The 25,192-nt window shown below is 44.7% G+C and overlaps 1 protein-coding gene across 1 annotated transcript in view; it reads left to right on the top strand.

Annotated features, from left to right (window-relative positions):
- The window catches only part of LOC142243896 (NFX1-type zinc finger-containing protein 1-like), a 285,549-nt gene that overhangs the window by 124,979 nt on the left and 135,378 nt on the right, over positions 1-25,192 (top strand). Inside the window, exon 11 of the mRNA XM_075316093.1 lies at positions 24,656-24,781. Within this exon, the coding sequence (XP_075172208.1) occupies positions 24,656-24,781 (126 nt within the window). The remainder of the gene's footprint in view (positions 1-24,655; positions 24,782-25,192) is intronic.

The raw sequence follows: 25,192 nt of genomic DNA, 5'->3' as shown, positions 1-25,192 counted from the left end.
GTAGTGTATATACAGTGCCTTGCGAAAGTATTCAGTCCCCTTGAACAAGAATCAACAACAAGTGGGACACAACTGTGAAGTAGAACGAAATTTATTGCTTATTTTAAACTTTTGTAAAAAATAAAAAACTGAAAATTGGGGCGTGCAATATTATTCGGCCCCTTTAAATTAATACTTTGTAGCGCCACCTTTTGCTGCGATTACAGCTGCAAGGCGCTTGGAGCATGTGTCTATCAGTTTTGCACATCGAGAGACTGAAATTCTTGCCCATTCTTCCTTTGCAAATAGCTCGAGCTGAGTGAGGTTGGATGGAGAGTGTTTGTGAACAGCAGTTTTCAGCACTTTCAACAGATTCTTGATTAGATTCAGGTCTGGACTTTGACTTGGCCATTCTAACACCTGGATACATTTATTTGTGAACCATTCCATTGTAGATTTTGCTTTATGTTTGGGATCATTGTCTTGTTGGAACACAAATCTCGGTCCCAGTCTCAGGTCTTTTGCAGACTCCCAACAGGTTTTCTTCAAGAATGGTTCTGTATTTGGCTCCATCCATCTTCCCATCAATTTTACCATCTTCCCCGTCCCTGCTGAAGAAAAGCAGGCCCAAACCATGATGCTGCCACCACCATGTTTGACAGTGGGGATGGTGTGTTTAGGGTGATGAGCTGTGTTGCTTTTGCGCCAAACATATCTTTTTGCATTGTGCCCAAAAAGTTCAATTTCGGTTTCAACTGACCAGAGCACCTTCTTCCACATGTTTGGTGTGTCTCCCAGGAGGTTTGTGGCAAACTTTAAACAACACTTTTTATGGATATCTTTGAGAAATGGCTTTCTTCTTGCCACTCTTACATAAAGGCCAGATTTGTGCAGTGAACAACTGATTGTTGTCCTATGGAGAAACTCACCCACCTCAGCTGTAGATCTCTGCAGTTCATCCAGAGTGATCATGGGCCTCTTGGCTGCATCTCTGATCAGTCTTCTCCTTGTTTGAGATCAAGGTTCCCCAACTTCAGTCCTCGAGGGCCGCCATCAGTGCCTGTTTTGAGGATTTCCTTAGCATTGCATGGGTGTTGGAATCATCAACTGTGCAGGTGATTAAATTATCACATGTGCAATACTAAGGAAATCCTGAAAACAAGTTGCTTTTGGCGGCCCTTGAGGACTGGAGTTGGGGAACCCTGTTTGAGATGAAAGTTTGGATGGACGGCCGGATCTTGGATACTTCTTCCATTTCAATATGATCGCTTGCACAGTGCTTCTTGGGATGTTTAAATTTTTTGAAATCTTTTTGTAACCAAATCTGGCTTTAAACTTCATGGATTTGTCTGTTGTGTTCCTTGGTCTTCGTGAAGCTATCTGCACCTTAAACAGAACCCTGCGACTATCACAGAGCAGGTGCATTTATACGGAGACTAGATTACACACAGGTGGCTTATATTTATCATCAGTCATTTAGGCTATGTTTGCACTTTGCGTCGTCGAAGTTGCAGTTCTAAACGCATCCTCTGGCAGAAATTGCTTTTGCCAAAGTTGCTTTTGAGCACAGAAACGCGATAGTACGTGTGCGTTTTTACCGCTTTTTACATGCTTTTCCATTGCTTAAAGACAGATGCGTTTTGAACATAAAGACACTGCTAAATAAAGTTTAAACAGTCAAACACTGAAAAAAGGGGAAAAAAAATAAAACAAATATAATTAATTAAATCATAACGAAAATAGTTATATTTAATATAATTATAGCGGGTTTTATACTATTTATCGCTAAATTAACAATAAATTAATATTTTTCATTAATTTAATTGTCGGACTCTGTTTTTGTAAAGGGACATATCATTCCATTATTTTGATGTCAGAAACGCATGCGTTTATGTTGTCCAAAACGCATGCTTTCTGCAGCTAAAAAGCAGGTAAAACACTGGAATTTTGATGTTTGTTGCTTTTTGCTACTTCTCATTGACTTCAATATTACCAAAACGCAGCCCAAATGGCAAAAACAATTGACATGCTGCTTGTTTGAACGCAGAGTTTTTGCCCAAAATTTTGCAAATTAAACGCAGCGTTTTGAACAACAAAGTGCACACAAGTAATCCCCATTTCCCATAGACTTTGCTTGAAAATCAAAACGCATGCATTTTGGCATGAAAACGTTTCAGTTCAAAACGCTGCTGAAACGCAGATAAAAACGCAAAGTGCGCATATAGCCTTAGGACAACATTGGATCATTCAGAGATTCTCAATAAACTTCTGGAGTGAGTTTGCTGCACTGAAAGTAAAGGGGATGAATAATATTGCACGCCCCAATTTTCAGTTATTTATTTTTTACAAAGCTTTAACATAAGCAATAATTTTCGTTCTACCTCACAATTATGTCCCACTTGTTGTTGATTCTTCAACAAAAAAATAAAATGTTTTATCTTTATGTTTGAAGCCTGAAATGTGGGAAACGGTTGAAAAGTTCAAGGGGGCCGAATACTTTCGCAAGGCACTGTAAGTGACCTTAAACTTTTGAACTGTAGTGTAAGTGATGCTGGAGAAAAATGGACTTGTCTCCGTGGAGAACACACGGACACGCGTGTGTGCCACACGGAAACACATCTGTGAGAAATCACTGATGTGTGCGCAGACCCATTGATTTTCATGGGTCTATGTATGTCAGTGATTCTGGTACGTATTAAAACTACAACATAGGTTCCAGAATCACTGATGTGTGAAGGGGGCCTTACTATGACTGCCGGCGCTCTGCCGGCATTCACAGAAAACACGTCATGTCAGCAATTCAAGTGGGAGCACTTTAGAATGCGCTGTGAGAGTTTGACAGCACGATCTAAGGGGTTAACAGCCTGTTAGCTGCACACGTCTGCTGAATGGATCAGCAGATATCTACGGAGAATAAGGCCCCATGCGCACTATGCAGTTTTTGATAAGTTTTTGGTGCAGTTTGTGGTGACTTTTTAGTTACCACAAACTGCATGCTTTTCGTTCCCCAGAAAAATCTGAGATTTCAGATTTGCAGTGTGCACGTTATTTCTCTTTTTGGCTACATTTTTGTAGTGATCACAAAAATGCAGCATGTCAATTCTTTTATTTATGCATTTTTACCTGCAGTTTTCACCCATTAAGAGATAAAAAAAAACGCATGGTCAAAAAACGCATCAAAAGCGCACCATGCGTTTTTTTGGCACAAGATGCTTTTTTGGCCACTGGGTGCATTTTTGTGGTTACGACAAAACTGCAGCATGCGGACATACCTTAATGCGGGCTTGCATCACAAACCCACATTAAACGGAAAGACAAGGACGTACTTGGTCGTGAAGGGGTTAATGAATGCATAGACAACACAAATTAATTGTTACTCCCTGAACTTGTGGATTTGATTCCACTTTTTAACGTCAGGATCTCTGGTGCCATAAGTTTTTTCAAAAAATATCCAGTAAGCAACTTTAATCATTTAAATTTTTATTTTATTCTTAGATTTATTTTTTTTAAAAGAAAACCTACAGTTTGTTTGAATTCCCATGAGACTAGATGGTATGAATGGTATTTATATATGCTCTGGGTTGATTTGATCCCTGTACCACACCCATTGTGTGTGCTTATATCTCTATGTGAATAGGTGTATAGTAAAGAATGGTATTGGTACATGGCCTGAAAGGGTCAATTTGATTCCTGTACCTCACCCAATGTATGTGCTTTAAATCGTATTTAAGTTCTTGTTTTATCATGCTCGATGAAGAGGACTGATCATCCTGGAAATGCATTGGATTTGTTATAACCATTATAATTTGTTTAAATCATCGCCTTCATTCCTGTACCTGTGACAGCGCCCAATAAATCATCTCAATTAACTACTTTGTGATCAATTAAAAAAGTATTGATATGGATAAACTTCATGCAATTTATAAATATAACAATGTATGTCAAAATGTACTGTGACATACAGAAGCAGAGCATGATCCCCTCCATTTGAGGCAATATTCGAAAATGATAACAACCCCAAACACACCCCCAAGAAGACCACTGTCTTGTTAAAGAAACTAAAACGTATTGAGCATCTGTAGATCATCCTCAAACGGAAGGTGGAGAAACTCAAGGTCTCTAACATCCACCAGCTCTGTGATGTTGTCATGGAGGATGGAAGAGGATTCCACTAGCTCCTGTGAAGCTTACCAAAACTCCATGCTCAAGAGAGTTAAAGTGCACCAATCATCAGGATTTTCCTAAATAACCTAAACCCAGTGCTATACTGTCAGGCTGATTCTATATATACATTTAGTGGTCAGCTCGGATGTATAGGTTTTGAAACCCAAGAAAGTAAAGTTTATAAAATGAACATTTTTTTATTGACAGCAGCTGCAGGAGCTAATAGCTGGGGTGGGTATTCATAGAGAATCCCGTCCCCCTGCCTGTCCATCCTCCCCGTTATTTATGCTAATTTTATTATAAAAGGTTGTGGCTATAAATTATTGTGGCTAAAAGGACCTTTCTGATGTCATACCCACGTGACCAGAAGGGGCGTGGCCTTTGCCAACAGAAAAATAATGTTGCTTTTAGGTATCAGCTATGTTGGCTGAGGTCACATGGGAATGACGTCAGCAAGGTCCTTCTAGCCACCATAATTTATAGCCAAAACCATTAGTAAAATACCTCTATAATGGAATTAGCATAAATAATAGCTAGGGTGTAATACTTATATATATGTTCTGAGGATTTCGATAGCGTAGGGCAATGAGAATCAGAGACGAGTTCTTGGTACAAGATATTTTATAATATGTAACCACGGATACACAACGGAAAACACAGCAGTACAAATACACGCAATACCTTCCCGAGACGGAGCGAAGGGAATTCCCGGGACCACGCACCGGACTCCCCCAGGGAGACCACCAGAGCGAACCCCTATACAGGGACTGTCCGGCAATCACCCCCGGAAGGCCTAAATGCGCAGCAGCCGGGACACAAGGGGCAAACGGTAAAAGTCCAGGAGTGTCCGTACGGGATGAATGTCCAGAGTGGTTACGAACCAGAGAGAACCGGGCAGAGTGCTAACCGAAGATGGCAGACGGAATCCGGGCACAACTTGAGAAACCAGGTAAGGTCCAGAGTCGGTCGGTCGGTAGTCTTTAGGAGGATCCAAAGGCAAACAGGATTAGCAGCAGCAAAGCAGGAGCACACAGCAAGCAGTATACTCAGGCACTGGACTAGGTTTAGAGGCGGCCTTTTAAGCAGCTGGACAGGAAGTAGGGCAACAGAACAGTAAACTCCATGTTAACTGAGGGCAAGCTTTTTCAACAGAGAACTGGAAAACCCGGAAACCTGACATTACTCCCCCCCCCAGAGACGGCCTCAGGACGGATCAGGACCCGGCTTGTCCGGGAAACGTCGATGAAACTGAGCAATCTTCCGGGGTGCCCGAATGTTACCCACTGGTTCCCAGGAATCGTCCTCGGGGGCGTACCCCTGCCAACGTACCAGATACTGAAGCCGACGACGATGGAGCCGGGAGTCAATAATGTCCTCGACCACGAACTGCTCCTCGCCGTCGACCATCACAGGCGGAGGAGGAGGCACAACACGACCATGAAACGTATTAGGGGAAACGGGTTTGAGGAGAGACACATGAAAGACCGGGTGTACCTTTAGATGGTGCGGTAACCGTAGCCGACAGGCCACAGGGCTCACGATCCCGGTGATCTTGAACGGACCGATGAATTTTTGTCCCAGCTTCTGCGAAGGAACACCCAATCTCAGGTTTTTGGTGGATAACCATACAGAATCCCCTACCTTGTACATGGGTGCCGGTTTCCGGTGAGTGTCTGCCGACCTCTTGTAACGCTCCTGGGCCGTAGCCACGGTGTCCTTTAGAACCTCCAGATTTTGTCGTATTTCTGTCAATCTGTCCTCCACCGCTGGCACCGAAACCGCAACCGGTGACCTAGGCAAAATAGTCGGATGGTAACCTAGGTTAGCGAAAAAGGGCGTTACCTTAGTGGAGCTGCTCTGAGTGTTGTTGTAGGAGAACTCCGCCAACGGAAGCATCTTCAACCAATCGTCTTGGAGATGGCTGACATAACAGCGAAGGTATTGTTCCAGGGTTTGATTTGTCCGCTCGGTTTGCCCATTTGTCTGAGGATGGTATGCAGAAGACAAACAGACATCAATCTGGAGTGCCGTACAAAACCCCTTCCAGAATCTAGATGTGAACTGCACGCCCCGATCGGAGATGATCTCGTCTGGTACCCCATGCAATCGGAATACGTTCTGGATAACCAAATCCACTGTCTCTGCGGCTGAGGGAAGACCGGTACACGGAATGAAGTGAGCAGCTTTAGTCAATCAATCCACCACCACTAAAATGGTATTATGCCCGCCTGAGACTGGCAACTCCACAATAAAATCCATGGAGATAGACCCCCAAGGGCGAGATGGCACGGGTAACGGTTGGAGGAGTCCCGTAGGAGCCACACGAGGGACCTTGCACCGGGCACAAACCACACATGAGTGGACATAGTCCTTCACGTCCTTTAAACAGGTAGGCCACCAGAAAAACCGGCTCAGAAATTCCTGCGTCTTCTGTACCCCCCGATGACCGGCCAACACGGAGTCATGAACCAACTTGAGAACCCGAAGTCTTACGGCCTCCGGGACATAAATGCGTCGCTCTCTCAACCACACACCATTCCGAAGAACGAGAGTTACATCATTCGGGGGGGCGGCAAGAAATACGTCACCATCATAGGCCAGCTTGATGTCCTTCCACAAGTCCTGGTCCTGGATTACTCCAACGAAATTGGCATCCGATAACACGGTCTGAGACGGGGTTCCAGGCACGGAGTCCACGGCGTGGATTCGGGACAAGGCATCGGCTTTCCCATTACGTGAACCTGGACGGTATGTAACGACAAAATTGAATTGGTTAAGAAATAGGCTCCAACGGGCTTGCCGTGGAGACAGGCACCTGGCAGACTTAAGAAATTCCAGATTACGATGATCTGTGAGTACTATCACTTGCTGTGCGGCTCCCTGTAAGTGGTGTCTCCACTCCTTGAAAGCGGAAATAATCGCCAGTAATTCCTTGTCCGCAATGTCATAGTTCCTTTCTGCAGGGGACAACCGGCGGGAAAAGAAGGCACACGGATGCAAGAGACTCTTGTCCCCGGTCCTTTGAGACAGAATGGCCCCCAATGCATAGTCGGAAGCGTCAACCTCCACGATAAAGGGAAGTGCAGGATTTGGATGTACCAATATTGGCGCTGAGGTAAAACATACCTTGAGACGATGGAATGCTTCCTGGGCCTGGGCGGACCACACAAACTTCTGTCCTTTTTTGGTTAACAGAGTGATGGGACGAACAATCTCTGAAAAGTTACGGATAAAGCGTCGGTAAAAGTTGGCAAAACCGACAAAGCGTTGTACCTCTTTGACGTTTCCCGGTTCCGGCCAGTCGAGAATGGCTTGTATCTTGCTAGATTCCATGTTCAGTCCCTGAGGAGAGATGACATAACCTAAGAATTGTATTTGTGAGCAGTGGAACTCGCATTTCTCCAGTTTAATGTACAGGTGGTTTTCCCTCAGCCGGGTAAGTACGGTCTTAACGTGCTCCTGGTGTTCCTGTAAAGAATCAGAAAAGATTAGAATATCGTCCAGATAGATCACCATGAATTGGTCCATGATATCCCTAAAAATATCGTTAACTAGATGTTGAAATGCCGCGGGAGCGTTACAAAGTCCAAAAGGCATCACTAGGTACTCAAAATGTCCGTACCGACATCGGAACGCGGTCTTCCACTCGTCTCCGGGACGTATACGAAGCAGATTATATGCCCCACGGAGGTCTAATTTGGTGAATATTTTTGCCTGTTGGACCCTCTCCAATAGCTCAGGAATCAACGGTAACGGATACCGGTTCCGGATGGTTATCTTATTCAGTTCCCGATAGTCAATACAGGGTCTCAGAGTCCCCTCCTTCTTTTTCACGAAAAAGATGGGTGCCCCTGCGGGTGAGGTAGACGGACGAATAAATCCCTTGGCTAGGCTTTCATCAATATACTCTTTTAGTGCTTCTAGCTCAGGTGCCGCCAACGGGTAGACATGACCAAACGGAATCTCCGCCCCTGGGAGTAAGTCTATGGGGCAATCATACGGTCTATGCGGGGGAAGCCGATCAGCCTTTCTTTTGTCGCATATATCAGCGAAGTCACGGTAAACCGGGGGTAAAACAGGTACCTGTACAGTGCCCTCCGTATTTGATGTTACTGGAACCGGAACAGTTGGACAAACGGTCGGACCACTCTGCGGTGGGAAGGATATTTCTTTGGTCTCCCAATCGATGACGGGATTTGTAGACCGTAGCCACGGAATACCTAAAATAATCGGAAAATGAGGAGAAGAAATTATCATGAAAACAAGGGTCCCCTGCTGACCTGGCTTCATCACGCATTCGAGCGGTACGGTTTCCCGATCCACTGGTCCAGAGATTAACGGAGATCCGTCTACCGTCTCCATGGTAACCGGTGAGGATCTTTGCTGAGTCCGGATACCGTGTTTCCTGGCAAAGGAAGAGTCCATGAAATTTCCCCCTGCCCCAGAGTCTATCATTGCAGAGGTAGGAATTAGCTGTCCCTCCCAACGGATCTGAATGGGGAGTGAGCAATGGGTATATTTCCCCTCTGAGTCCTTCGGTGAGGTAGACATTACCGTCAAGGGAAACACCGCATCCAAATGTCCACTTGCCTCAGAGATATCGGACTCTGCGTCCGTGTTGTCACACTCTGCCATGGCTGCCAATACCTTATTTGGGCGATTTGGACGTTTCGGGCAGTCGATCAAGAAATGGTCCGATTGACCGCAATAGAAACACAAACGCTCACGGAGCCGGTGTTCACGACGTTCGTTGGTCTCTCGTTTTTGCAGAGAGTCCACTTGCATGGGTACGTCCTCAGCCTCCCGTGGCGTCCTGAGAGCGGGTTCTCTGGAAGGAAACGCAATATTGTTTACACGGTTTACAGCTGCCCATTTTTCCTGTCTACGTTCCGTCAAACGGGTATCAATGCGCACACAGTGCTGGAGAAACAGTTCAAAATCCCCTGGAGATTCGGAACGGGCTAACTCGTCCTTGATGGTACCGGACAAACCTTTTCTGAAAACAGACAATAAGGCATTGTTTCCCCAATCGGTGTCTACCACTAACCTCTTGAACTCAGTGGCGTATTCAACGACAGACCGCTTTCCCTGACGTAAGGAAAGGAGAGCCGCTTCAGCGGTAGCACGGCGATTCGGATCATCAAACATTTGTGCCATTGCATTCAGAAAGTCATCCAGGTGATTCAAACAGATGTCCCGATTCTCTATCATGGGATTAGCCCAAGCCAGTGCTCGTGAGGTTAATAACATGATGATACATAACACTTTTGACCGGTCAGAACGGTAATAATCAGAATGTACATCGAAAAACAGTATACATTGATTAACAAATCCACGGAACTGACTACGATCACCATTGAAACGGAATGGGGGTAACCTAGGCATACCGGCAGTTGATACGGACGTAGTGGGAACGGCTTCCTGAGCCTCCACTCTGACTTGCAAATCCTGAATAGCCGGACCCAGTACCTGGTGATCATGGCCCAGCTGTGCCTCCACATCTCTAAGTTTATTCTGCACTGCCTCCATCTCCTGCTGTAGGGAGTTAATCATGGAGAAGAGCTGATCTACTCGTGTCTCAGTCATTGCCCCAGCGAAATCCTCTCAGTGGCCTGAGTATAATGTAATACTTATATATATGTTCTGAGGATTTCGATAGCGTAGGGCAATGAGAATCAGAGACGAGTTCTTGGTACAAGATATTTTATAATATGTAACCACGGATACACAACGGAAAACACAGCAGTACAAATACACGCAATACCTTCCCGAGACGGAGCGAAGAGAATTCCCGGGACCACGCACCGGACTCCCCCAGGGAGACCACCAGAGCGAACCCCTATACAGGGACTGTCCGGCAATCACCCCCGGAAGGCCTAAATGCGCAGCAGCCGGGACACAAGGGGCAAACGGTAAAAGCCCAGGAGTGTCCGTACGGGATGAATGTCCAGAGTGGTTACGAACCAGAGAGAACCGGGCAGAGTGCTAACCGAAGATGGCAGACGGAATCCGGGCACAACTTGAGAAACCAGGTAAGGTCCAGAGTCGGTCGGTCGGTAGTCTTTAGGAGGATCCAAAGGCAAACAGGATTAGCAGCAGCAAAGCAGGAGCACACAGCAAGCAGTATACTCAGGCACTGGACTAGGTTTAGAGGCGGCCTTTTAAGCAGCTGGACAGGAAGTAGGGCAACAGAACAGTAAACTCCATGTTAACTGAGGGCAAGCTTTTTCAACAGAGAACTGGAAAACCCGGAAACCTGACATAGGGGAAGGAACAACAGGCAGTGGGACAGGAATCACGGTCAAAACCCACCCAAACTATTAGCTCCTGCAGCTGCTGTCAATCAAAAAACTGTTCATTTTACAAGCTTTGCTTGCTTGTGTTTCAAAACCTATGCATTCTAGCTGACCGCTAAAGTTATAGTAGATGCTAGAGTGTACGGGCTCCTGCCCAGTATGACGTAACTTGTCAATGTGATGTGGCCTGTTCAAAATGTAGCCTCATATTTCCAGCCCGACGTTTGCAGAGGGAATAAACATTCTTTCTCTATGTCCACGTGGGTATAGAGTTTATTATAATAGAAGCGAGGGTACGGGGGTAAGACCTTAAAATGGTGGGGATGCATGGGGGGGTGAAGCCCCCCCCTTGCTTGATTATAGTGGACAGGAAGAAACATCACCGCGCCCCCAATGAAGCTGGCCACACCCACCAGCCAAGCTGGTCACGCTTACTAACCGGGCAGGAGCCTGTACATTCTAGACTCGACCCTAAAAGTATGTAGAGAATCAGCCTGCAGTGCCAGTATAGCACTGGCTTTAGGTTATATAGGAAAATCCTGGTGATTGGTGCGCTTTAAGGCAGTTCTTGAAACTAATGGTGGCCACACAATTTATTGGCAATTTGGCCACAATTTGGCCATTTTTACTGAGAGGTGTCCTAACTTTATTTTACTATTAAACTCCTATCCTTTTATGTTGGTGAACTACAGTAGTTTAATTTTACAAGTCCATTTTCATTAAATATACTGTGTTAAATATTATGTGGAATAATTGTATTTTGGACACACTTGCGCTGTTTATAATTGAGATACTATGTGTAATGATTTGCTGACACATAGGGTTTTCGGCATTATATTAGTCGCATGCCTTTGCTATTGGGTGTCTATATATGATTACTTGATTAACTGATTTTGGTCCACTATATTTTATCTCACTTATTTATTTTGGGTGTCTGTTAGGTGTTCCCAATTTTTACTATCCGCACCTTGTGATGTTCCTATCATTGACGTTTTATATGAGTTTTATTTTATTCTAATGAAGGTTATATGCAGTTGCATATCTTCTTTTGTGGTACACCCATACAAAGATATATTACAATATTTATCGAAATGTGAGTGCTGTACTCACTTTTGTGATATACTGTATATGGGGACTATGTTGGGACTCAAAGTATATAAGAGGCTATGTGGGGACTTGGAAGTGTATATAGGAGGTTATGTGGAGGCTGATAAAGTATATAGGAGGCTATCTGGGCAGCGTATTAAGTATATAGGAGACTATGTGGGGGCTCATAAGACAATATAAGAGGCTATGTTGGGGCTCATAAAGTATATTGGAGGTTATGTGGGGCTCATAAAATATATAGGAGGCTATGTGGGGCTCGAAGTATATAGGAGGCTAATTGAGGGCTCATAAAGGCTATATGGGGGATCATGAAGTATATTTAGAGGCAATGAAGGGGCTCATAAAGCACATAAGAGGCTATGTAGGGCTCATAAAGTATATTGTCTATGTTTAGCCCATGGTGTATTTAGGAGGCTATGTGGGGCTCAAAAAGTATATAGGGGGGTATGTGGGGCTCATGCTGTATATAGTAGGCTATGTGGGACCCATGAAGTATATAGGAGGCTACATGGGGCTTATAATGTATTTAGAAGGCTATGTGCGGCTCATACTGTATATTGGAGGCTATCTTGGGGCTCACAACACTGTATATAGATTTGCTATATGGGAGCTCACACTGTTTATAGAAGGGCTATCTGGGGCCTAACACTGTGTATGGAGAGGCTAAGTGGGGACTCACAATGTATATAGCAAGGCTATGTGGGGACTTATACTGTGTATAGGGGCTATGCGTGTGGAGAGGCTGTGAGTGGCTCATACTAAATATTGGAGGCTATTCACTGTATATAGAGGGGCCATGTGGGGCCCACACTGTATCTATAGAGGATATACGGTATACACTACAGTTCAAAACTATAGGGTCACTTAGATATTTCCTTATTTTTGAAAGAAAAGCACTTTTTTCAATGAAGCTAACATTAAATTAAACAGAAATACACTCTATACATTGTTAATGTGGTAAATGACTATTCTAGCTGCAAATGTCTGGATTTTAATGCAATATCTACATAGGTGTATAGATGCCCCTTTCCAAAAACCACCACTCCAGTGTTCTAATGGTACATTATGTTTGCTAACTGCGTTAGAAAGCTAATGAATGTTTAGAAATCCCTTGAAAACCCTTGTGCAAGTATGTTAGCACAGCTGAAAACAATTTTGCTGATTAGAGAAGCTATAAAACTGACCTTCCTTTGAGCTAGTTGAGAATCTGGAGCATTACATTTGTTGGTTTCATTAAACTCTCAAAATGGCCAGAAAAAGAGAACTTTCATGTGACACTCGACAGTCTATTCCTGTTGTTAGAAATGAAGGGTATTCCATGCGACAAATTGCCAAGAAACTGAAGATTTCCTACAACGGTGTGTACTACTCCCTGCAGAGGAGAGCACAAACAGGCTCTAAACAGAGTAGAAAGAAGTGGGAGGCCCCGCTGCACAACTGAGCAACAAGACAAGTACATTCGAGTCTCTAGTTTGAAAAATCGACGCCTCACAGATCCTCAACTGGCAGCTTCATTAAATAGTACCTGCAAAACGCCATCCACGGCAGGAACACGTCTACAGTGAAGCGGCGACTCCGGGATGCTGGCCTCCAGGGCAAAGTGACAAAGAAAAAGCCATATCTGAGATTGTCTAATAAAAATAAAAGATTAATATAGGCAAAAGAACAGACATTGGACAGAGGAAGATTGGAAAAAGTGTTATGGACAGACAAATCGAAGTTTGAGGTGTTTGGATCATATAGAAGAACATTTGTGAGATGCAGAAATGCTGGAAGAGTGCCTGACGGCATCTGTCAAGCATGGTGGAGGTAATGTGATGGTCTGGGGTTGCTTTGGTGCTGGTAAAGTGGGAGATTTGTACAATGTAAAAGGGATTGTGAATAAGGAAGGCTATCACTGCATTTTCCATCGCCATACCCTGTGGACAGTGCTTGATTGGAGCCAATTTCATCCTACAACAGGACAATGACCCAAAGCACACCTCCAAATTATGTATGAACTATTTAGGGAAGAAGCAGGCAGCTGGTATTCTATCTGTAATGGAGTGGCCAGCCCAGTCACCAGATCTCAACCCTATTGAGCTGTTGTGGGAGCAGCTTGACCGTATGGTACGCAAAAAGTGTCCATCAAGCCAATCCAACTTGTGGGAGGGACTTCTGGAAGCATGGGGTGAAATATCTCCAGATTTTACCTCCGCAAATTAAGAGCTAGAATGCCAAACGTCTGCAAAGCTGGAATTGCTGCAAAGGGAGCATTATTTAACGAAAGCAAAGTCTGAAGGAGAAAATTATTATTTCAAGTAAAAATCACTATTTCTAACCTCTTCAATGTCTGGACTATAATTTCTAATCATTATGCAAATCATTTGATAAATAATAGTATGATTTTTCATGGAAAAGACAATATTGTCTGGGTGACCCCAAACATTTGAACTGTAGTGTATGGAGAGCTCATATATATAGTAACTGTGTGGGGGCTCATACTATATATAGAGAAATTATGTGGGGGCTCATACTGAATAACTGGGGTTGTATGAGGGCTCATATGGTAAATAGAGAAGCTATGTAGGGGTCTCATACTGTATATAGGACTATATGGAGGCTGCTATTGTATGTAGTGGGCTGTGTATGAGCTCATACTGTTTATAAGAAGGCTTTGTGGGGGTTCATACTGTATATAGGTATGTAGATAGAGAGACAGGGAAACAGACAGACAGGGAAAGAGACAGACAGGGAAAAAGATAGAGAGACAGTGTTACGTTACCACCGGAGTCCGCTCCAGCGACTTCTGCTCCGATCGCTAGGCAACGCCGTGTTCCTGTCGTGGATGGTGCTGGTGATGGGAGAGCAGTCGATGCCAGCGGCACCGGTGGGTGCAGGTTCTGATCATCCATTGGGCTGGGTTATCTTGGGATCTGCAGTGCCACTGGCTGACTGTGGGTGGCGTGTGTCTTCCAGCTGAAGTTGTCAGCGTTCAGCTACAGCCAATGGGAAGACACCACACCCTTTTTAGTTCTCCTCCTGTCTGCTGACCTCTGCCAGAGATAGTTCTGATTTCCTGGCTCCTGATCCACCCTATTCTGTTTTGTGTTTCCTGTGTGCTGACTTCTGTGTGTTTTCTGACTACCCTTCTGCCTGCTGTTTTTGTACCTCGCTGCCCGATCCGGATTTGACCTCTGCTACATTTTCTGATTACGTCCTTGCATGCCGATTCTGTCCCTGTTCTGCTTTTCATGGTTTGACCCTGCCTGACGACTACTCTCATCGGGCTGCAGCCTTTCACAGGTAGTGATCTCCAGGGCCCTGTGTAATTCAAATCCCTGTATAGGAGTTAAAGGGTTTCAGGGTTCTGGGGGTCCTGCTTGGTGAGTGGCTTCCCTTTAGCCTCTCCATTACATCCCATCTGAGTCTGTTGATCCAGGCAGGCGTTACATTATCTCTGGCCCATCTAACAAGGAGAGGAAAAAAAAATGGACTCTCTCCATGCTGTGCTAAACCAGGTGCACACCCTTTCTGGCCTTGTACCTGGACTTGCAAAGCAAGTGCAGGATCTCAGGTCTGCTCAAGTGTAAGCGCCTGCAGCACCTACCTCATTGTGTCCAGAGTCCCGTCGACTGCAAGGGAGCAGATTACGTTGTGGAGCTAAACATGGAGTGCCTGGATCACAGAGGCAATCACTTCCAAGGCAGCAAAAGCACCTCAGTGAGCCCCAGGATACTCACTCAGGCGCCCAAGTACTTCTTGCAGACCCTATGAGGTTAATGTTACCTGTCTCATTGTCTCACCAGAGAAAATCTTTACGGCTGCAGGCCTTTGTTGATTGTGGCTCTGCAGCTAATTTCATAGACACTATTGTAGCAAAGAGCTGGGTTTGACGTTGCTAAGATTGAACGCTCCCATTAGAATATCTGCAATTGATAGTACACCTCTCACTCAGGGTGTGGTTGATTTTGTAACTCCAGAGATCTCCATGCTTGTTGGGGCTCTGCATGTAGAATCTGTGTCATTTTTTGTTCTTGAGAATCTGATGTCAGCAGTGGTATTGGGCATGCCATGGCTGCGCAACATAACCCGGTCATAGACTGGCACCAGGGTGAGATTGTGCGCTGGAGCCCTGAGTGTCAGGAGACATGCATGTCTTTATCTATTAACACGACTAGAGCTGAACCTATCTTCATACCTTATGCATTCAGGGAATTTGCTGATGTGTTTTCTGGAATTACTTCCGCATAGAGATTATGACTGCCCCATAGATTTGGTCCCCAATTCCCGACTTCCCAAGGGTAAAATGTATAATCTTTCTGGTCCGGGGCGTCAGGCCATGAAAGATTATATAGCAGACAGTCTGCAGAGAGGGTTTATCAGACTATCCAGGTCACCAGTTGGCACTGGATTATTTTTGTTGATAAAAAAGATGGTGGCCTCAGACCTTGATTGACTATCGTGAACTGAATGCTATTACTGTAAAGAATCAGTACCCTCTGCCACTCATCCCTGATCTGTTTAACCAGCTCATAGGAGCCCTGTGGTTCACCAAGCTGGATCTCAGGGGTGCATATAACCTCATCCGTATCAGAGAAGGAGATGAGTGGAAAATAGCATTTAATACTCCAGAGGATCACTATGAGTACCTGGTAATGCCTTTTCGGTTAAGTAATGCGCCGGCTGTCTTTCAGAACTTTGTTAATGATATTTTCAGAGATATCTGTGGTCTGTATGTGGTGGTCTAGCTGGATGACATTCTGATTTATTCTCCTGATGCTACGTCACATGTCCAACATGTATGCACTGTACTCCAGAGACTCAGGGAGAACTCCCTATTTGCTAAATATGAGAAATGTGTTTTTTTTTAAGGCAGAGGTTAATTTCCTGGGTTATATATTGTCTGCAGGCTTCCGCATGGATCCATCTAAGCTTCTACCGATGAAGGAGTGGGTGCAACCCAAGTCTCTGAAAACCTTGCAGCATTTCCTTGGGTTTGCTAATTATCGCAAGTTTATTAGAGATTTTTCCAAAATTGCCAAACCCCTCACCGATTTGACTAAAAAAGGGGCTGATGTGGTTAATTGGAAGCCAGAGACGATCCATGCCTTCTCTACATTAAAAGAATGTTCCTCCTCAGACCCGATTCTGGTTCAGCCAGACCTTATGCGTCCGTTTATTGTAGAAGTCGATGCATCCAAGGTTGGAGTGGGAGCGGTGCTATCACAAGGTACTCCATCTCTCACTCAGCTTTGTCCTTGTGCCTTCTTTTCCCTCAAGTTTTCTCCCACAGAGAGAAATTATGACATTGGTAATCGTGAGCTGTTGGCAATTAAATGGGCCTTCGAGGAATGGCGCCACTTCCTCGAAGGCGCCAAACATAAGGTCACAGTCATCACAGACCATAAGAACCTCACTTATCTGGAATCTGCTAAGAGACTCAATCCTAGGCAAGCTAGGTAGGCATTGTTCTTCTCCAGATTTGATTTTGTGGTAACATTCCGGCCCGGTACCAAGAACACAAAGGCTGATGCACTTTCCCGTAGCTTCTGTCCCTCTCAGTCTGAAAACTCTGAACCTGTGCATATTTTAGCTAAAGGCATTATGTCATCTGTTTCCTTAGATTTGATAGAAGAGGTCCATAATACGCAAGACCAAGCTCCTGAAACCACTCCTGTCCATAAACTGTTTGTCGCACCCTTACTTCGCCTACGGGTACTCCAGGAATCCCATAATTCTGTGCTTGCAGGCCACTCTGGTATAGGAAATACACTCCGACTAGTAACCAGGAATTTTTGGTGGACAACCGTAGCGAAAGATTGTAAGGAATATGTACTGGCTTGTGAAACTTGTGCTCGAGCCAAGGCACCCTATACCCACCCTGCCGGATTTCTCCAGTCCCTACCTACTCCAGTAAGCCCTTGGACACATCTCTCCATGGACTTCATCACTGACCTTCCACCCTCAGAAGGGAAGACTTGTATCTGGGTAGTAGTGGATAGATTCAGCAAACAGTGTCATTTCGTTCCTCTGTCCAGATTACCCAACTCTGAAACTCTTAGCAAGTTGTTTATTAGGCATATTGTGCGGTTACACGGGGTTCCGGAAAATATTGTTTCTGACCGAGGAACACAGTTTGTCTCGAAATTCTGGAGGGCGTTTTGTAAAAAGATCACTATAGAGCTATCTTTTTCATCTGCCTACCACCCCGAGACCAATAGTCAGACTGAACGTTCCAATCAAACCCTTGAACAATATCTCTGGTGTTAAGTGTCTGACCGTCAGTCTGACTGGGTGGAATATCTGCCGCTAGCTGAGTTCGCCATCAATAATCAGTATCAGGAATCCATCAAGACTACCCCCTTTTTCTGCAGTTTAGGGTTGCATCCATGTTTTGGTTCTTTTTCTTCCGCTATGGTGGATACTCCTGAGGCTGAAACAACTGTGGACAAACTGAAGGCTATCTGGTCTGAAGTGAAAGAGAACTTGAAGAAGTCAAGCCTCCTCTGCTAATAAGAGATGTTCCAAGGGCCCTAGCCTTGGAGTTGGGGACAAGGTATGGTTATCAACACGGAATATTAAGCTCAAGGTCCCTTCTGCTAAGCTGGGTCCGAGATTTATTGGACCCTATGAGATAATCGAGGTAACTAATCCCACAGCTTTCCGCCTGCAACTGCCCCCCTCCTTTAAGATATCGAATGTGTTCCATAAGTCCCTCCTCAAAATATATCGTGTCCCCATTCACCCAGTCAGTGCCCCCCCTCCTCCTGTTTTGGTTGAAGTTAACTTGGAGTATGAGGTACAGAGAATACTTGATTCCCGTATCGTCAGAGGGGCGGTGCAGTATTTGGTGCAGTGGAGGGGTTACGGCCCTGAGGAGAGGTCATGGGTCCCTACGAGCGATATTCATGCTAAGGGTCTGGTCCGGCGGTTTCACTTCCAATTTCCTGGCAAGCCGGGTTTTGAGGGTCCAGAGGCCCCTCGTGGAGGGGGGGGGGACTGTTACGTCACCACCAGAGTCCGCTCCAGCGACTTCTGCTCCGATCGCCAGGCGACGCAGTGTTCCTGCCGTGGATGGTGCTGCTGATGGGAGAGGAGTTGATGCCAGCGGCACCGGTGGGCGCAGGCTCCGATCATCCACTGGGCTGGGTTATCTTGGGATCTGCAGTGCCACTGACTGACTGTGGGTGGTGGGTGTCTTCCAGCTGAAGTTGCCAGCGTTCAGCTACAGCCAATGGGAAGACACCACACCCTTTTTATTTCCCCTCCTGTCTGCTGACCTCTGCCAGAGATAGTTCTGATTTCCTGGCACCTGATCCGCCCGACTCTGTTTTGTGTTTGCTTGGTGTGCTTACTTCTGCGTGTTTTCTGACTACCCTTCTGCCTGCTGTTTTTGTACCTCACTGCCCGATTCGGATTTGACCTCTGCTACGTTTTCTGATTACGTCCTTGCATGCCGATTCTGTCCCTGTTCTGCTATTCCTGGTTTGACCCTGCCTGATGACTACTCTAATCGGACTGCAGCCTTCCACAGGTAGTGATCTCCAGGGCCCTGTGTAATTCCAAATCCCTGTATAGGGGTTAAAGGGTTTCAGGGTTCTGGGGGTCCTGCTTGGTGCGTGGCTTCCCTCTCGCCTGTCCATTACATCCCATCTGAGTCTGTTGATTCAGGCAGGCGTTACAGACAGACAAGGAAAGAGATAGAGAGACAGACAGGAAAAGGGATGAAAGAGAAAGAGAGACTGAGACTGGGAGAGAAATAGAGAGACAGTTACTATCCCGGGCAAAGCCGGGTGCTGCAGCTAGTGCAATTAATAAAGATCACGTAGTCAGAAGGCAGTTTTGTCAACTTCTTTGAGGCTGTTTGGCTACAGACAAGAAGGTTTATAGTTCCAAAAATCTTCTAATTGTCTAAGTAAGCAAGGACATTGAGTCAGATAAACAAGGTAGTCAGAACTGCAATTGATGACTAATTTGATATTATACAGTCATATGAAAAAGTTTGGGCACCCCTATTAATGTTAACCTTTTTTCTTTTTAACAATTTGGGGTTTTGCAACAGCTATTTCAGTTTCATATATCTAATAACTAATGGACTAAGTAATATTTCTGGATTAAAATGAGGTTTATTGTACTAACAGAAAATGTGCAATCTGCATTTAAACAAAATTTGATAGGTGCATAAGTATGGGCACCTCAACATAAAAGTGACATTAATATTTTGTAAATCCTCCTTTTGAAAAAATAACAGCCTCTAGTCGCTTCTTGTAGCTTTTAATGAGTTCCTGGATGAAGGTATATGTTACGGTTGCTGCGAGCACTGGAGACTATGTCCAGATTTCTTGCTACTGCACATGTGCGAGCGCTGGAGACTAAGTCCAGATTTCTTGCTACTGCACATGTGCGAGCGCCGGAGACTAAGTCCTATATTGGAGCCATTGCACATGTGCGGGTGACATCATCGCTGACACGAGGTCACATGTCTCTGACACCTTCTATGCCGATTGGTCGCTGGTCATGTGCTTGTGATGCCTTGCTCGGTGATAGGCCAGCATGACGTCACTCCTGTCGTTCTGGCAGCGGATTGGCTCTGGTGTCCTCCATCTTGGATGAGGCACAGAGTCTATATAAGACCCTGACACATGCCGCATGGCGCTCAGTCCTCTTGGTTCATGCATAAGAGTAGACGCTCTGTGCGCGTTCCTCTAGGCATTCCTCTGTCTATGCTAGGTGAGCGCTACCGGCAGGGTAGCGTTCTTATACCTTACAGCTTCGGCTGCTGTCCGTATCCTTATTTCTTAGGGGAGCGGACATAGGCAGGTGCCTGAGGCACATGGTCTGGCTGGGCCTTGTGGTTCGACTCGTAGGTGGACGTTGCCGCTAGGGTAACGTTCCTTATACTGCGTCTGGCAGTTGTTCGTATCCTCGCACACTAGGGGAGCGAACAGAGGTAGGAGCTTTGTGCGGCTTACGCTGCTGTTCGTCTCTTTTGCACCACTAGAAGAGCGGACCTAGGCAGGTGCCATATCTAGTGGTTCGTGTCCTCGCACACTAGTGGAGCGAACGCAGGTAGGAGCTTTGTGCGGCTTACGCTGCTGTTCGTCTCTTTTGCATCACTAGAAGAGCGGACCACGGTAGGTGCCATTTCGCACACATTGCCTTTGTCTCTGTGAATATTAACAGAGATCATTCCACACACCCTCCAAGTAAGGGAGGAATTGCTTTACTTTCTTATTATATCCTTCTGTGAGTTAACAGAGGTATTGCACTCTGCCATAGTCTGCAGCAGAGTCTTTGCACGGTGGACCCTGACTGTCTGATACTCATTTAGGTTATTATCAGACAGCCCCCCGTAACAGTATATTTGACCATTCCCGTTTACGAAACAATTCCAGTTCAGTTAAGTTTGATGGTCGCCGAGCATGGACAGCATGCTTCAAATCATCCCATAGATGTTCAATGATATTCAGGTCTGGGGACTGGGATGGCCATTCCAGAACATTGTAATTATTCCTCTGCATGAATGCCTGAGTAGATTTGGAGCGGTGTTTTGGATCATTGTCTTGCTGAAATATCCATCCCCTGCGTAACTTCAACTTCGTCACTGATTCTTGCACATTATTGTCAAGAATCTGCTGATACTGAGTTGAATCCATGCGACCCTCAACTTTAACAAGATTCCCGGTGCCGGCATTGGCCACACAGCCCCAAAGCATGATGGAACCTCCACCAAATTTTACTATGGGTAGCAAGTGCTTTTCTTGGAATGCCGTGTTTTTTTGCCTCCATGCATAACGCTTTTTTGTATGACCAAACAACTCAATCTTTGTTTCATCAGTCCACATGACCTTCTTTCAAAATGTAACTGGCTTGTCCAAATGTGCTTTTGCATACCTCAGGCGACTCTGTTTGTGGCATGCTTGCAGAAATGGCTTCTTTCGCATCACTCCCCCATACAGCTTCTCCTTGTGCAACGTGCGCTGTATTGTTGACCGATGCACAGTGACACCATCTGCAGCAAGATGATGTTGGAGGTCTTTGGAGTGGTCTGTGGATTGTCCTTGACTGTTCTCACCATTCTTCTTATCTGCCTTTCTGATATTTTACTTGGCCTGCCACTTCTGGGCTTAACAAGAACTGTACCTGTGTTCTTCCATTTCCTTACTATGTTCCTCACAGTGGAAACTGACAGTTTAAATTTCTGAGACAACTTTTTGTATCCTTCCCCTAAACAACTATGTTGAATAATCTTTGTTTTCAGATCATTTGAGAGTTGTTTTGAGGAGCCCATGATGCCACTCTTCATAGGAGATTCAAATAGAACAACTTGCAAGTGGCCACCTTAAATACCTTTTCTCATAATTGGATACACCTGCCTATGAAGTTCAAAGGTCAATGAGGTTACAAAACCAATTTAGTGCTTCAGTAAGTCAGTAAAAAGTAGTTAGGAGTTTTCAAATCAAGAAATTGATAAGGGTGCCCATACTTAGGCACCTGTCAAATTTTGTTTAAATGCAGATTGCACATTTTCTGTTAGTACTGTAAACCTCATTTCAATCCAGAAATATTACTGAGTCCATCATTTATTAGATATATGAAACTGAAATAGCTGTTGCAAAAACCCAAATTGTTATAAAGAAAAAAGGTTCACATTAATAGGGGTGCCCAAACTTTGTCATATGACTGTATGTCTCCATTGTTTAAATTGCTGAAAATACTTTTGGTCGTTGGCCAATGCTGGAGAACCATTCATCTTTTTTATAATCTTCTAAATAAATCACTTAAAGAGAAGAAGAAATGTGTTTCTAAAGTTTTCTCCGTAGTCCGAGGGGTAACAATAGATTGGATAGCATCACAGATCTTTTTTAGGAGATTTTAAATTTTTTGTCATAGGTGCTTTTAGTATAATGGGTCACTTTGTAATATATGCTAGTGCTGAGATAAAATGTTGGTGACTAAATTGTGAGATTTGTTACATGTTATATTAAAGTTATGCTGAAAAATGCGTCTTGGGTAGAGATTAAGCTGACCCTTGGACGTTCGAGTTTACCTGGTTCAGCTGGACTTTAGATAAAGTTCAGTTCGTGGCACGGACTTGACCTGAACTTGATTCCAGAGGCCGAACCCTGTTGGAAGTTAATGATCGGGGATTTTGGCTCTCTGTCTACGTACAGCCAGCCATAAACAGAGCATTTCCTGGGGACAGAAAGAAGGTTTTTTTTGTTAGGTTTGATTTTTGTACACACTACATCTGAAAACATTGCTTTCACCCCTTGTGAAAGCCATTCAGAGACTATAAGTGGCTCACAGTGGGCCGAACACAAAGCACACCCATACAAAGCAATGCTCAATCGAGTGGTTAGTATACAAAGTGCGCCCGAACTCCAAACTCGAATATTGTTCGTTTTTTGTAAAGTCCATGTGCAGTATGAACGCCGAACTTTACAGTTCTGGTTCGCTCATCTCTACTGTTGGGTGGTCTGGAGGTTACTGAGAAATTTTGCTTGTGTCGGTTGTCTAAGACTACTTTGACGTGATGGAAAGTAGTTCTTTAGTTACAACTGGGGTTTTAGAATTTTATTTTTTTTTGTGATCACAGAGTTGTTGGTGCATTTCTTGCATATTTGCTTAAATTGGCCATATCAGATTTTTTTTAGCAATAATGGACAGAGAGTATTGCTATAGTCAAGTTTGCTGATGATGTATATAGTTTTAAGGAAGGTACTAGTTTTTCAAGGTTTTTTTTCTGTAAAAGGAGATTTCGAGATCTAAAGAAATCAAGAGTATGGAGACTTAGTAGCTTAGCTACCAGGAGGTCAGAAGGGGGCGGTCACCTTAGGCCCCACAATATCGCGGGCCCACCTGGAGCTACTGCTATTATAAACTGTATCGGTGTGTCAAAAGAAAAAAAAAGAAAGAAACATGTTCTCTTTATGGCTGGCTGTACGTGGTTGGAGACATGAACTGCCCAATCATTGATTTCCATTATACTCGTTACTCGAGTTGAGCACTTTCAGAGCGTGTGACTTACGTGATTCAAGGACCAATCACCCGAGTATTTTAGTGCTCTCTCATCTCTATTTATTATGTTTTAATAATAATAAAATGTCCTTTCGCTTATCATTTAGACAAGTTAACTGTATACATTGTTATAGTTAGGAATTGAATGGTTTTCAGATATTGACCACTTACTGCATAATGTCCCTGCATACCTCATTCCCTGACATTTATTCCTATTTATACTGGCTCCATTGTGGCTGTACTATGACTGTTGGCCTGAGGAAGACTGAATTTCGATCCTCAAACACATTGCTTTACTTATGTATTGTTTTTAACTTTTTAGTTTAAAGCATTTCCACCTCTTGAATTTTACTTTTGTGCTTCTTTTAATCTGTAGTGCCAAAACTATAAAGCGGGCTTTACACGCAACGACATCGCTAACGAGATGTCGTTGGGGTCACGGAATTCGTGACGCACATCCGGCCGCTTTAGCGACATCGTTGCGTGTGAAATGCAAGAACGACCGTTAATGATCAAAATTACTTACCTAATCGTTGATCGTTGACGCGTCGTTCCTTTCCCGATTATCGTTGCTGTTGCAGGACGCGGGTTCCTGCGGCAGCACACATCGCTATGTGTGACACAGCAGGAACGAGGAACATCACTGTATCCGCCCGCAATGAGGAAGGAAGCAGGTGGGCGGGATGTTCATCCTGCTCATCTCCGCCCCTCCACTTTTATTGGGCAGCCACTTAGTGACGCCGCTGTGACGCTGAACAAACCGCCCCCTTAGAAAGGAGGCGGTTCGCTGACCACAGCGACGTCGCTAGGCAGGTAAGTTTCTGTGACGGGTCCAAGCGATATTGTGCGCCACGGGCAGCGATTTGTCCGTGACGCACAACCGACGGGGGCAGGTGCTTTCACCAGCGACATCGCTAGCAATATCGCTGTGTGTAAAGCCCGCTTAACTCATTTTTTTCTCCAATTTCCTCCATTTTACATACTACATCAAGAGAATTTTTACAAGTGGCAGATTTAATGTAGACATTTTTGCAACTGAATTAATTTCATCGCTTACTTTACTCACTAATAATACCTATTCATTTGTGGATGTATTTCATTTTCAGGAAAAACCTATGTGGGGCTGAAAATTATGTACGCGCTACTTAATAACGCTAATCTTTGGAAACAGGGGAATAATCCAATCCTTGTTGTGTGTTACACAAATCATGCTCTTGATCAGTTTCTGGAAGGTAATTTTTTCTGCTGTCTATGATTTTTAATAAACTATATTTCTTATATTAATAAGTGTCATAACATGTTAAAATGTTGATGTAACTGGCCTTAAGATTTAAAGAGGGCTTTACACGCTACGATATCGTTAATAAATTATCGTCGGGGTCACGGTGTTTGTGACGCACATCTGGCGTCATTAACGATATCGCAGTGTGTGATAGTTATGAGTGACCTTAAACGATCGCAAAAGCGGTCAAAATCGTTTGCCGCGGAGAGGTCGTCCTGAAAAAAAAAATCGTTTTCTGCTTATTAGCGATGTTGTTCCTCGTTCCTGCGGCACCACACATCGCTGTGTGTGACACCGCAGGAGCGAGGAACATCTCCTTACCTGCCTCCACCGGCAATGAGGAAGGAAGGAGGTGGGCGGG

Source organism: Anomaloglossus baeobatrachus, chromosome 6 (assembly GCF_048569485.1).
Source record: "Anomaloglossus baeobatrachus isolate aAnoBae1 chromosome 6, aAnoBae1.hap1, whole genome shotgun sequence".
NCBI classification, from domain to species: domain Eukaryota; kingdom Metazoa; phylum Chordata; class Amphibia; order Anura; family Aromobatidae; genus Anomaloglossus; species Anomaloglossus baeobatrachus.
Note: the sequence above shows the minus strand (reverse complement) of the source record. Positions and strands in the feature narration are given on the sequence as shown.